The 14,891-nt window shown below is 40.2% G+C and overlaps 1 protein-coding gene across 2 annotated transcripts in view; it reads left to right on the forward strand.

The window, feature by feature from the left end:
- The window catches only part of LOC141273940 (AP-1 complex subunit mu-1), a 161,457-nt gene that overhangs the window by 130,073 nt on the left and 16,493 nt on the right, over positions 1–14,891 (forward strand). For both annotated transcript variants that reach the window (XM_073686262.1, XM_073686263.1), the window contains exon 11: positions 248–323. In XM_073686262.1, coding sequence (XP_073542363.1) covers positions 248–323 — 76 coding nt within the window. The remainder of the gene's footprint in view (positions 1–247; positions 324–14,891) is intronic.

The following is a 14,891-nucleotide window of genomic DNA, read 5'->3' on the forward strand; positions in this document are numbered from 1 at the left end:
TATTATTTATCAGACTATATCACCAGAAGCCCAGAGCATGAGTTTCTTTAATAGAGTAATGAAGTAGTGGATTTTTTTTCTATAACATTTATAAACAGGCAAATAAACACAATTATTTTAGCATGGCTTTTATTTTATGTCACTATATGTGTTTAGTGATATTTGTCTTTTTTTCATATATACTGTATATTTATGCTGTATATTCATTCAGCAAAGAAAGTTATGGAAGTGTTACATTCTTCTACAGGTCCGCTACTTGAAAATAATCGAGAAGAGTGGATACCAGGCATTGCCATGGGTGCGATACATCACCCAAAATGGAGGTATGGGCAATAATTATTCCTCAGGGATGGTACTAAAATAATTTGTAAAGATAATGGATTGCTGTGAAGCACAAATGCTTAAAGGAAATGTGTAATCAAAAAATGACATATTGTTTAAATCAGGTTTTTGTGTTGCATATGTTAGTTTGTTTTTTTTTTTACATTTTGCAGTGCTTTTTTCCCCATATCACAATCTGAAGACTGCAAGATAATTCATTTTGCTTTTTTAAAACACACTGGCCACCTGGCTTTTTTAAACTCATTCCTCCTTCACAATTACCTTTGCTCATGGTCATTAGATGCTTCAATACAAAAGCTAGGATCTGAATTCGTCTGTTGCTGCTAATGTACATGTGTATTCCCTGATTCATGGTCATCTGAATGAGACCTTAGGTTTATATCTTTGAAATCTCCTTTAACCGCTTCCCAACTACTAACAGCAAATATATGATTGTCACTTGCTGGTCTATATGTGGTACCGTCGTATATTTATCTTGATCTTGTAATCAGTGCTCTCCTACAGTTTCTCTAGGAACAAAATCAGGCTGCTCAGATTCGTGAGACGTCGAGACCTACCGTATTTTTTCAAACTATAAGACAGGTTTAGACAGCAGAAAATAAGAAAAAAACATTTTGTCTTATTAATTAAAACTTCCCTGGTGGGGTAAAGTGGAGGGGTCATTATCACTAATTTTAATGTACTAGGGTAGAATAGGGAGGTAATAAATCTATTGTTGGTGTCTCTTTGCAGTGTTATACACAAAGAAACAGCTCTGCTACATGCACATATACAGACATACAAACAGCTCTGCTATATGCACATAGACACATACAGCTCTGCTTCATGCAAATAACGACACATGTACACTCATAGCTCTACTACATGCGCATAACAACACACAGCTCTGCTACACGCACATATATGCTGTGTGTCGTTATATGCATGTAGCAGGGCTATGTGTGTATAACAACACACAGCTCTTCTACATGTGCATATACACACAGCTCTGCTACATGTACACTCATAGCTCTACTACATGCGCATAACAACACACAGCTCTGCTACACGCACATATATGCTGTGTGTCGTTATATGCATGTAGCAGGGCTATGTGTGTATAACAACACACAGCTCTTCTACATGTGCATATACACACAGCTCTGCTACATGTACACTCCCTCATTCTACTAGGGTAGAATAGGGAGGTAATAAATCTATTGTTGGTGTCTCTTTGCAGTGTTATACACAAAGAAACAGCTCTGCTACATGCACATATACAGACATACAAACAGCTCTGCTATATGCACATAGACACATACAGCTCTGCTTCATGCAAATAACGACACATGTACACTCATAGCTCTACTACATGCGCATAACAACACACAGCTCTGCTACACGCACATATATGCTGTGTGTCGTTATATGCATGTAGCAGGGCTATGTATGTATAACAACACACAGCTCTTCTACATGTGCATATACACACACAGCTCTGCTACATTCACATAAAGACGCAAATAGCAATTCTAAATGAACATATATACAGTACAGACCAAAAGTTTGGACACACCTTCTCATTTAAAGATTTTTCTGTATTTTCATGACTATGAAAATTGTACATTCACACTGAAGGCATCAAAACTATGAATTAACACGTGGAATTATATACTTAACAAAAACGTGGGAAACAACTGAAAATATGTTCATGATCATGTGCCAATCCTGGCATTTGCAGATTACCAGCTCTGTCTTTCCTCTGACTTCTGTCAGTGAGCGATCAAAAGGGAGACAGTGTGTGCAGCGGGTGTCAAATGTTTATTACAGTGAATATTCTGCTATGATGCTAGCACCGAGATTGTGGCCAGTTAAATCCCTTAGTAACAGCACGTCTAGAAGGGCTTCCTAAGTATCCCGTTGGCACCCCTGCATCGTGATTGTGGGGTGCTGATAGTTGCAATGACTGCCTAAGGTCAAACACTTTTGGGTCTGCCATCTAATTTAGTCTAATAGCCTGTGTGTCAGTGTGAAACTGACAGTTGGAATTTACTGAAATACAAGGGTATTAAACCCTTTTACCCACAAGCCTCTTTTTTTTTTTACCTTCATGACCAGCCAAATTGTTCAATTCGGACCACTGTCACTTTATGAACTAATAACTCTGGAACACTTCAATGGATCCCCCTGATTCTGAGACTGTTTTTTTCGTGACATATTGTACTTCATGATGGTGGTAAAATTTGTTCGATATCACTTGCGTTTATTTGAGAAAAAGTCGGAAATTTGGCGAAAATCTTGAAACTTTCACAATTTTCAAACTTTTAATTCTTATGCCCTTAAACCAGAGAAATATGTCACACAAAATAGTTAATAAATAACATTTCCCACTTGTCTACTATACATCTGCATAATTTTTTTGTTAGGAAGAAAAGGGTTAAAAGTTGATAAAATTTACAAAACCATTTTTTTAGTGACCACATCACATTTGAAGTGACTTTGAGGGGCCTATATGATGGAAAATCCCTAAACGTGACACCGTTCTAAAAACAGCACCCTTCAAAGTGCTCAAAACCACATTCAAGAAATGTATTAACCCTTCAAGTGCTCCACAGGAATTAATGCAACGTGGAAGAAAAAAATTGACATTTTAGTTTTTTTCATAAAATATTTACTTTAGCCCAATTTTTTTTTATTTTCACATGGGTAACAGGAGAAAATGGACCCCAAAAATTGTTGTGCACTTTCTCCTGAGTATGCCCCATATGTGCGGGAAAACTACTATTTGGGTGAAGAAGTGAAGTTTTGGGACAAAGACTTTGACGGAATGGTCTGCAGTTGGCATGTCGCGTTTGGAGAGTGACCCCAATTTGGAAACTAGACCCCTCAAGGAATTTATCTAGACATGTGGTGAGCACCTTTAAAACACAGGTGCTTCACAGAATAACAACGTTTGAACTGTGAAAATGAAAAAAAAAATTATTTTCCCACAAAAATTTTGTTTAGACCAAATTTTTTTCATTTTCACAAAGATAGCCGAAATAAATGGAACCCAAAATTTGTTATGCAATTACTCCTGCGTACACAGATACCCCATATGTGGCCAAAAACTACTTTTAAGGCACAGTGCAAAGCTTAGTAGGGAAGAAGAGCCATATTGGAGTGCACATTTTGCTGGAATGGTTTGAGGGTGCCTGTCACATTGGCAGAGCCCCTGAGGTGCCAGAACTGCAGAACCCCCCCCCCCCCCCATAAATGACCTCATTTTACAAATTACATCCCCAGTGAATTCATCTAGGGGTGCAGTGACCATGTTGACACCACATGTGCCTCACAGATTTTTATACCGTTGTGCGAAGAAAGAATAATTACATTTTTACCACTAAAATGTTGTTTTAGCCCCAAGTTTTTAATTTTTCTAAGGGCTAATAGGAAAAAATAGACCTCACAGTTTGTTGTGCAATTTCGCCTGAGTGCACCAATACCATGCATGTAATTGGGAAATACTTTTCAGGCACCGTGCAAAGCTCAGAAGGGAAGGGGCGCCATATTATAGTGCAGATTTTACTGTTATGGTTTGCGAGTGCCAAGACCCACTGGCAGAGCCCCTGAGGTGCCAGAACAGTAGATTTCCCCCATAAGTGACCTAATTTTACAAACTACACCTCTCAATTAATTCATCAAAGGGTCTAGTGATCATATTGACACCACTGGTGTGTCACAGAATTTTATTTCATTGGGCAGTGAAGAAAAAATTATTTTTACCACAAAAAATTAGTTTTAGCCCCAGATTTTATATTTTCACAAGGAGAAATGGGTAAAAATGGCACCAAAATATGTCACACAATTTCTGCTGAATGTGGAAGTTGCCCATATGTGGCTGTACAGTACTGCTTAGCCATACAGCGAGATTTTTCTATAATAGTTTGCGGACTCCATATACAAAGCTTCTAAGTGCTAGAAGAGCAGAATTACCCCTTACGTGACCCCATTTGGGAATTTATAGTTGTAGTAACGATTTTGACTTAATGGGTTTTGTCCAGAAACAAGGAGCAGTGGATGTTGCCGAGTAAAAATTGCAAACTGCCATTTTAGTTCCCAGTATGTTCTAGTGCCCAGCTCCTACTTCTGGAAACACACACTCGTAAATTAGGCGGACTATTATTGCTACAAAAATGCCAATTATGTGGATGCTAAATGTGGTTTAGTCACATGGCTCTCAGTAGGGAGAGGAGCATTGGGATTTGGGACCTCAGAATTTGCTGAATTTATTCTGGTGGGCGAGGAACCATAGCGCTTTTCCAGAGCCTTTGTGCTACCAGTAATGTGGAAGCCCCTTATATTTTCATTAACAGATGACGGACCTGTGTGGGGGATTTTTTTGGGGATTGATTTGAATCTTTTGTTGGGAAGGTCTTCCTTTTCAGAAGTGCACAAACCTGTGGTCGACCGCGCTTTAATGCACACCTATAAAAGACACTTCTGGATCATAGGCGGCCAGACAGCGTCCACAGTGCCTCCATCTACCTCATTATAGGGAGTCTTCCGCTTGGATTTCCGTCTAAATCACGTATTTCGATAAACGTGAGCCAATTCTTGCTGTGATCTTTGGGAGGCAGAATGAAAAAATCAACAGCAGGGGAAGAATTGGTTTTATTTTTTCACAAAGTTCCTCGTGCGGTATAATTGATTAGACGACTTTATTCTTCGGGTCAGTGCGATTACCGCATTACCAGTTTTATATTTTTTTTTTATGTTTGGCTGCTGTCACACACTGAAAAATGCTTTTTATTGCAAAAACAAATTTTTGCATCCCCATATTTTAAGAGCTATAATTTTCCTATATTTCTTCCTACAGAGTCATATGAGGGCTTGTTTTTTGCAGGACGAGTTGATATTTTTATTGGTACCATTTTAGGGCACATGATATTTTTTGATTGCTTTTTATTCCAATTTTTGGGAGGCAGAATGAACAGAAATCAGCTTTTCAGGAATTGTTTTTTGTTCTGCGTGTGGTAAACTTGATAAGACAATTTTATTCTTCAGGTCAGTACGATTACAGCGATACCACACTCATCGGTTTTTATGGTTTGGCGCTTTTACACAAACTTTTGTAGAGAAAAAAAAATTTTTTGCAGCGCTTTATTCTGAGAGCTATAACTTTATTTTTCCACTGATGGAGCTATATGGCGGCTTGGTTTTTGCGGGACAATTTGACCTTTTTTAAACTATACAATTTTTATTTACATGTGTCTTTTTGATCGCTTTTTGTTCGGCTGTATGATGATGAAGCATAGTTTTTGGCCCTGTGTATTTTTTTTTTTTTTACGGTTTTCACTGAAGGGGTTAACTAGAGTGACAGTTCTATGGGGTGGGTCGTTATGGACGCAGCGATACCAAACGTGTACTTTTTTTTGTTTTTGTTTTAATTTTTAAATAAATAAAGCACATTTATGGGTATAACATACACACACACGTGTATGTATTTTTATATATATGTATGTGTATATATATATATATATGTATGTATGTATGTATGTATGTGTATATATACACAGAGCGGTGACTGTACCTGCGGCAGCACCACCCCCGTGACTGAAAACCAAGCGCTGCCACGGGGAATAAAGTTAATTTATTCCCTGCAGCATGAGTCTAAGTGCTGGCGTCGGGCAGGTTCACAACGCTAGTAACCTACAGATTAACCCCATATCTGCAGGTTAATAGCATTTTTTAGGTGACAGGTTCCCTTTAACCCTTCTGTTCTGTTAGTATTGACTAGACACTTGTACTTTTCAGGTCAATATGACGCGACCTATTAAAGTCTGCTAATACGCTTAGAGTAGTGAAATGTTAAAATTAGTTGAATACCAGTTGCATTAATTAACTGTATATGAACATGGTTGGTCAAAAAAAATGAAAATAAAAACTTCAGTTTGCTTTATTTGTTTTAGAAAAAGTTTGTACATGTTCATTTATATTCAAGCATTCTTACATTCTGCACAGAAATAACTCACATGCTTTACATAAATATTTACTACAAGAACATGTAATATTTGTTTTATCACACGAAGATGGACAAATGCTGCATCTTTTCCTTTTTAGGCTGTGTGCCCACTATGTGTTTTTTAAGCGTTTCCGCAGCGGCAATTCCGTGGCAGAAATGCTTAAAAAACGCTTGGTAGAAGGTCTGCCATGTTCCCCAATGATAATCCACATGTGTTGTGCACATGCTGCGGAAATTTCTGCTGCGGATTATCATTGTGGACAAATCCGCAGCACTACCAATTATTTTGCGGAAGCGCAGCGTTTTCGCCGCCATTGACTTGCATTGGAACGCATGGAATCCGCATCACTGCATCTGTACATGCGGATTACATGCTTTTCAATGTGCGGATGGTAACCAGGTCTAGAGGAGAGGAGACTCTCCTCCACACTCTGGTACCATAGTACCTGTAAAAAAAAGAATAAAATAAAAAATATACATTATACTTACCTTCTGATGGCCCCCGGTGTCTATTCGATGCGTCCTGGCTTGCCGGCAGCTCGCGGTGGACTCAAAGACCTGCGGTAACGTCATTTAGTCATGTGACTGGTCACTCGACCGCTGACGTCGGCAGATCCTTTAGTGTACCGCGAGCTGCCGGCAAGCCAGGACGCATCGGATAAAGACACCGGGGGCCATCAGAAGGTAAGTATAGATTTATTTTTTACCATTCTTTCGGTCACACTATATAAATCCATGCCGGTTCCATGGATTTATATAGTGTGACCAAGTTGACAAGCACTTTCCAAGTGATGCTAAAAAGCGCTTGACAACCCGCATGCGGAAGTGCATGTGAAGAACGCTTCACATCCGCATGTCCCTGGCAGGAAAACGCATGTACAAATCCGGAAAAATCCGGAGCATTTCTGCATCGTGGGCACATAGCCTGAGTCTGTTCCCAGTGGTGGAGGCCGCGGGTTCGCTTTGCTGAGCATGCTGCTGGATACGGGTTACTATGGCTGCTGCTCCTTCACTTTGGGGTTTTATTTTTCTTCCTAAAATAGATGGCATAACAAGTGACTTTCCTAATTCTTCCAGAAAGTCTTCGTTTATGCAGTTTATTGGCGTTCCAATTGGGGTTTGTTTCACACCAAAAAGCAAATTCATTGTAGGCGGATACATCAACAATGTTATAAAGTAAAACCATTGGCCACTGATTGGTTTTGCGTCTGCTTCTGTACGTAGCTATTAGTTAGTCTAGTGTATTAACTGCCCCTTAGATGGAATTATAACATAATATCTACGGCTTTTTGTTATTTCAACTACTTACTGCATTGTCATGGTGCATCGTGCTCATAACAATGACCTGTTTATTTTTTTTGTAGACGTAAGAAATCACTCGTATCTCCAGTAAAGTAAAACGTTGAAGTATGAACATCTCTTTTACCAGCAATACCTTGCGGCAGTTCAGGCTTGCTTTTTTTTTTGTAATGCACAGCATTGTAAGTTTTTGTTTTAGCAACAGCTGTTCCAGTTGGTGCGATGTAAAAAATGTTGTCACATGTCACACTTTGTCCTCTTAGTCCATACGTCAAATCTGAAATGACTCCCCTTACCCTGATTCTTTTCAGATTTTTTTCCCTGTATATGCCTGTGCGTTTAGAGCGTATGAACTGCTGCTGTCACAAAGTGTCAATATCTTGATGCCGTACTTTGCTGGCTTACTCGGTATATATTGTTTGAATGGGCACCTACCTCTGAATGCCACAAATTGTTCATCTACAGTGACATTTTCACCGGTATTTTATAATTTTGGAAGAATCTCTATCCATTTATCCCAACGTTCTCTAATAGCGGCTAGTTATTAGAGAATTATATGATGTTAGCAGAGGACAATTTTCCTGCCTGGGCAAAAGGCTGCAAGTTCCAAATTACTTTTTTGTTTTAAGACTGAATTGCTTGCATCAGACTAGTTGTCTGGGTATCGTGCCTCATCAGATTCAGCTTCAGAATTATCATAATCACTTTCCCCGCCACTTATGTGGTCCTCATCTTCTGACGCTTTCTCCAGTTGGATATATTCTGCGGAATCTGAGGCGCTGGCAAGCTTTTACAATTCAATTTCACTCAATGGACGTCTTCACCACATTTTTATACAACTTTCGAAAACATGGACACTTACGAGTTTCACGGGGTAAAGTCAGCGTTGTGGATAAAATTGCACTATATTAATAAACAACTATAATAATAATAATAATAAAATCGCAGCAAACTTGCACAGACCTGTACTCAAAGCCCATCCATCTGCAGTGACTTGCAAATGTATTCGAGCGCACGGACTGGCAGGAACTGGAGAAATCGATTAAATAGTAGATGCAATAAATAATCCACAATGATATTCTAAATCGTTTATGTAACTGAAAATATGGCAGGAGATCTGTATAAAACACTATCGGGTCATATTGACCCGAACATTACATACAGGTGCATCTCACTATATTAGAATATCATCAAAAAGTCAAGCTATTTCCGTTCTTCAATACAAAAAGTGAAACTCCTATATCTTATATAGTCATTACAAGCAGAGTGATCTATTTCAAGTGTTTATTTCTGTTGATGTTGATGATTATGGCTTACAGTCAATGAAAGCACAAAGTAATTATCTCAGTAAATTAGAATACTTTATAACAACAGCTTGAAAAATGTTTTTAAAATCCAAAATGTTGGCCTACTGAAATGTATGTTCAGTAAATGCACTCAATACTTGGTCGGGGCTCCTTTTGCATCAATTACAGCATCAATGCAATGTGGCATGGAGGCGATCAGCCTGTGGCATTGCTGAGGTGTTATGGAAGCCCAGGTTGCTTTGATAGCAGCCTTCAGCTCGTCTACATTGTTGGGTCTGGTGTCTCTCATCTTCCCCTTGACAATACTCCAGAGATTCTCTATGGGGTTAAGGTCAGGCAAGTTTGCTGGCCAATCAAGCACAGTGATACTGTTGTTTTTAAACCAGGTATTGGTACTTTTGGCAGTGTGGACAGGTGCCAAGTCCTGCTGGAGAATGAAATTTCCATCTCCAAAAAGCTTGTCGGCAGAGGGAAGCATGAAGTGCTCTAAAATTTCCGGGTAGACGGCTGTGCTGACTTTGGTCTTGATAAAACACAGTGGACCTACACCAGCAGATGACTTGGCTCCCCAAACCATCACTGATTGTGGAAACTTCACACTAGACCTCAAGCAGCTTGGATTGTGTGCCTCTCCACTCTTCCTCCAGACTCTGGGACCTTGATTTCCAGATGAAAATTGGAACTCTGGGACCTTGTGGAGTGAGTCAATGACTGCCTTCTGGACATCTGTCAAGTCAGCAGTCTTCCCCATGATTGTGGAGCCTACTGAAACAGGCTAAGGGACCTTTTTAAATGCTTAGGAAGCCTTTGCAGGTGTTTTTTGTTAATTATTTTAATTTACTGAGATAATGACTTCTGTGTTTTCATTGGCTGTAAGCCATAATCATCAACATTAACAGAAATAAACACTTGAAATAGATCACTCTGTCTGTAATGACTCTATATAATGAGTTTCACTTTTTATATTGAAGAACTGAAATGAATTAACTTTCTGATGCTATTCTAATTTAGTGAGATGCACCTGTATGTAACAATAGTTGTTTCATACAGAAAGAGTTTAAAAAAAAAAAACACATAACACCACCACCTATCCATAAACAAACTTGCCTAACCACGATTTGTAGATCCTCATAATAAATAATCTGCAGCTTCGCAAACTTTTTTCCGGGTCAAATAGACCCGAACAGTACAGCAGGATTAAAGAAGACCCGTCACCAATTTTTTCATGTTGAACTGGACACACGATGTAGTAAGCACTGCAGAGCAGAACAAAATATTTTGTTTTGTCTTTATTTTGCCTCCATATTGCTGAGATATTGGCAATCAAAGTATTTGTCACCTAAACAGTTAATTAAAGGGGTTATGCCATGATACAGCATGCTGTTAATGCTGCAGATATCTTATAAACAAATATTTTTGTATTTTAAATGTATTAAAAATGATGTCCCAGTTAAAAGATATGTAATTATGATTTTCAATATGGCGCCTCCTAGTGTTAGTACTACTGGTCGCTCTGTCCGTTCATGTAACCTTCTTGTACTGGCCAAGCATGCACAGTTCCCCCTCTCTTTTTTTTTTTTTTAAATGGCCATGTCTGCTATGCAGTAGGATCGTCCGCGAGCCGGATCTAATACAGCTCACTGAAAGTTGGTATGTGTGTGCTGGGTACGTCTAAAGTGCCTGTATCAAGTGACTGTTACCGCACATCACCAGGGTAGGAGAATCTAACCTTCCCACCTGCCACAGAGTTTTTTTGAACAGTATTACAATCCTCCCGTCCGGCTTCTTCTTTGCGGTGGGAAATGAATCCGTAAAGAAGGCAGCGGCTTTCTTGTCTTCTGCTGCTAGCTGTGCACAGCACAATAATTGTGATAAGCTTGTCCTCTGATTGCTGCACTATGCAGAACTCAGCAGTCAATGACAAACTCATCACAACTACAGGTCTCTGCACGGTCATCAGCCAGTGAGAATACAAGGAAGCCAGTGCCTGCTGCACTTAACCATCTCCCATGTTTCCCTGCCTCTCCCACTAGCCGTCACAGGCTCTCCTCCCACATGTTCTCCGGTCCCCACAGTTCTACAGTTCCGTGTGTCTCCTTCACTTCTTTTTGGAGCCAGAATCGGAAGCAGTGACACATGTAGCAGCTTCTTTCCCTTTCCTCCCGCTGTTGACTGTGCAGAGTGCAACAGTTGTGATGAGTTTGTCATGCGACTGCTGTACTATCCCGAGGCACAGATGGAGAACACATAGCTTGCTTCATTGCACTGCCCTGTCACTGCCTGTGCATGGTGCAGCAGTCAGAGGACAAACTCCTCACAACTGGTGACTCAGAAGATAAGGAAGTCACTGAGTGTTTCACTGCCTCCAAAACTTTTTTTTTACACCTTCTGTCAGTCCTCTCACAGCTGCAACCTCCTGGAGACAGACTTGCTGTGAGGGCTTTTCAGCAGTTTAAAAAAAAAGAAAAGTGCCCATTAACCCCTTTCCGCCATGTGCCATATATATACTGGTCTGCGGGAGCTGCATTCCCGCAAAGCGAAGTATATTTATAGCGCCACTATTTCTGGTCACCACGCTGCATCGCGTTGTGACCAATTTAAAAAGGCTGCAGACAGCAAGCCATCCCTGCACGTACCCCCAAGACTCTGTACCTCCCACCGTGTCGGCGATCGCTATGACTTGCTGATCAATTCTGACCAGCCAATCACAGCGATGTCACAATAAAGTTTAAAAAAAAAAAAAACATGACCTGCTATGATTGGTTCTGTCTGACACCGCACCAATCACAGCAATCACAAACCTCTCCTGATTAACGTCTCTGGTGCTGATTGGTCAGAAAGTATTGTTCAGCCAATCAGTGCCAAAGGGGTTAATCTAAAATAGCGATCACCGCTCTGCACGCCATCTTTACCTCAGCGTTGGCGTGCAGAGCGCTTGTGTAGTACCTGAGTGAAAGAAAAATCATTGGTGGACAGTGCGATCTGTCTCCTCCTGTGCTGTGTGCTGGCTGCTGTGTGACTGATCTGTGATCGCAGCAGTTCCCCAATCCTGTTCCAGATGTATAGGTAGGGAGGTAGCATATTAGAGTAGCCGACGTCACAGTGTTAGCAGATTAGCTTTATAAGTAGGGAGATAGTGTTTTTTTTTTTTTTTACAAAAGAAAGACGCTATCCCAAATTCTTATGAAAAAATATACCCCACAAACTGCATTGAATTACTGTACCCAATTTATTATATATTTTAGGAGTCTGAGTCGGTCCATTTTATACCGACTCCGACTCCACAGCCCTGGAGCGTACATCGCATTGTTAGTGACATCCGTTTTCTTTTTTTTTGCAAAAAAAAATAGCGGCGTGTAAATCTCTAGGACTTTAGTGTAGTGAACATCACTGTAATTTTTTTTTTTTTTTATACAACCTTTTTCTTTTTTCTTTTTTTTTTTTTTTTTACATCTGATTTTTCTTTTAAGTGTTTCTTCTAAATGTCTTTTCTTTTTTACTTTTTTTCTCTACTTTTCCTTCTCTACTTTTTATAAAAAATAGTACTCTGTACACAAGCCCCACACAATACACGTGTAAAAGCACCGCTTACACACACATCCCTAGTGTTTTGAAAAATAAAAATGGCCCATTCATCAAGATGCCATTCAGCAGTAGAGGCAGACGCTTTCCTTGCCTCCAACACAGATTCAGGCAATGAGGAAGAACTTTAATTCCTCTATTCCTCCTCCTCATCTAGTGAGGAAGGACCCCCAGCAAAGCACCCTAGGACCCAGGCAACACCTACATCAATCAATCCCATATGGACTCCATCCTCCCAAAAATTAGCAGCTTGTTATTCCGGATTTTATGGGCAGCTCAGGAATCCAATTTGATGTTACAGGCCTCACTGAAATTGACTTGTTCAAATTCTTTTTCAGCGAGGAAATAATAAATGTTATGGTAGCCCGGACAAATTTGTATGCCCATCAATTTTTCACCCAAAATCCCACGTCGTCATACACCAGCTGGACCCCTGTAAATGCAGCAGAGATTTTGACATTTTGGGGGATTTGTGATACATATGGACATAGTCAAAAAAACAGAGATTCAGCAATACTGGAGTACTGATATACTCTACAGCACACCGGTGTTCCGTATGACCATGACAAGGACACGATTTGAAGCGATCCAAACATTTTCTGCATTATAGTGATAATGTGCAGTGTCCTCCATGAGACGATCCTAACTTTGATTGTGTATATAAAATTCGGCCAGTAGTTGACCACTTCAGCAGAAAATTTGCTGAGGCGTACAGCCCCCAAAGGGACTTTTCTATAGATGAATCTCTGATTCATTTCAAAGTGAGGCTAAAATTCCGACAATACCTGCCCAGTAGCAGGGCCAGGTACGGAATTAAACTGTACAAGTTGTGCGAGGGTACTTCAGGGTACACCCACAGATTTAGGGTCTACGAAGGAAAAGACACTCATATTGACCTCCCTAAATGCCCCACTGTCCTGGGGATGAGTGGGAAAATTGTGTGGGAATTGCTGAGCCCACTGCCTGATAAGGGGGATCTCCTCTACATCGATAACTTTTACACCAGCTTCCCACTCTTCAAGACCCTCTCTGTCAGAGGTACAGTTGCATGCAGCACTGTGTGAAAAAATCAGAGGCCTCCCTAAGCCGCTAATTGGGTAACTGCAGAGAAAGGGCGAAAGCAGAGCTCAATGCAGCAACATGCTTGTGGTCAAGTATAAGGACAAGAGGGATATCCTTATCTTGATCACTATACACCGTGATGACAGCTGCCATGTCACTGTCCGAGGTACCACAACACAAGTCCCAAAGCCAGATTGTATCTTGAATTATAATAAGTACATGGGGGATGTAGATCTCTCAAACCATACAGTGCTATGCGAAAAGCTATGGTATAAAAAATTGACCTGGCACTGTACAATGTTTTTGTGCAGGCAATACAGTGATCTCCTTTCAGTTTCAGGAGGTAGTCATCAAGGCCCTAATGTTTGGCACTCAAGAAGGTGAGGGTCCCAGTACTTCTGAAACTGATAGTGCTCGTATCATCCCAGTTCAACATTTTCAAGGAGAGGTTCCCCAAACAGCAAAGAAGGGAAGATCACAAAAAAGATGTAGAGAATGCTCCTTGAGGGAAATCCGAAAAAACACAATTTACCATTTTGAAACTTGCCCTGAGAATCCTGGCCTTTGCATTAAGGTTTGCTTCAAAGCGTAACACATGTCCATAAACTGATAAAATTTGTTTTTAAATCACAGTTTTGTAATCTGATGTACTCCACACAATTTACACATACCACCACATTATAAATTTATACACCATTAAAACCAAAATCATTACTATAACTATGCCTCTAGATAAATTCCTTTAGGGGTGTAGTTTCCAAACTAGGGTCACTTGTGGAGGATTTCCACTGTTTAGGCACATCCGGGTCTCCAAACACGATATGGTGCTTGCAGACCATTCCACCAAAGTTGTTTGCGCTCGAAACTGTCATTTCTTCCCTTCAGAACCCTGCTGTGTGCCCAAACAGTAGTTTTCTACCACATATGGGGTATCCGCATACCCAAGGGAATTTTCACCACCATTTTTGCTGTCCATTTTCTCATATTACTCTTGTGAAAATAAAAAAAATTGGGGCTAAACATTCTTGTGGAAAAAATTTAGATTTTTTTTTTTTATTTTCACAGCTCAACGTTATAAATTTCTGTGAAGCACTTGGGGGTCCAAGGTGCTCCCCAAACATTTAGAGAAGTTATTTGGGGAAGGGGGGGGTATATTTTACAAAATAGGGTCACACTTGGGGAATTTCCACTGTTTAGGTACATCAGCGGCTCTCCAAACACGACATGACTCTCGCAGACCATTCCATCAAAGTCTGCGCTCCAAACTGGCCCTCCTTCCCTTGTGAGCCCTGCTGTGCGCCCAGACAGTAGTTTTC

This window comes from Phyllobates terribilis, unplaced genomic scaffold (genome assembly GCF_046119375.1).
Source record: "Phyllobates terribilis strain yellow unplaced genomic scaffold, ASM4611937v1 Scaffold_1__5_contigs__length_1240528914, whole genome shotgun sequence".
In the NCBI taxonomy this organism is placed as follows: domain Eukaryota; kingdom Metazoa; phylum Chordata; class Amphibia; order Anura; family Dendrobatidae; genus Phyllobates; species Phyllobates terribilis.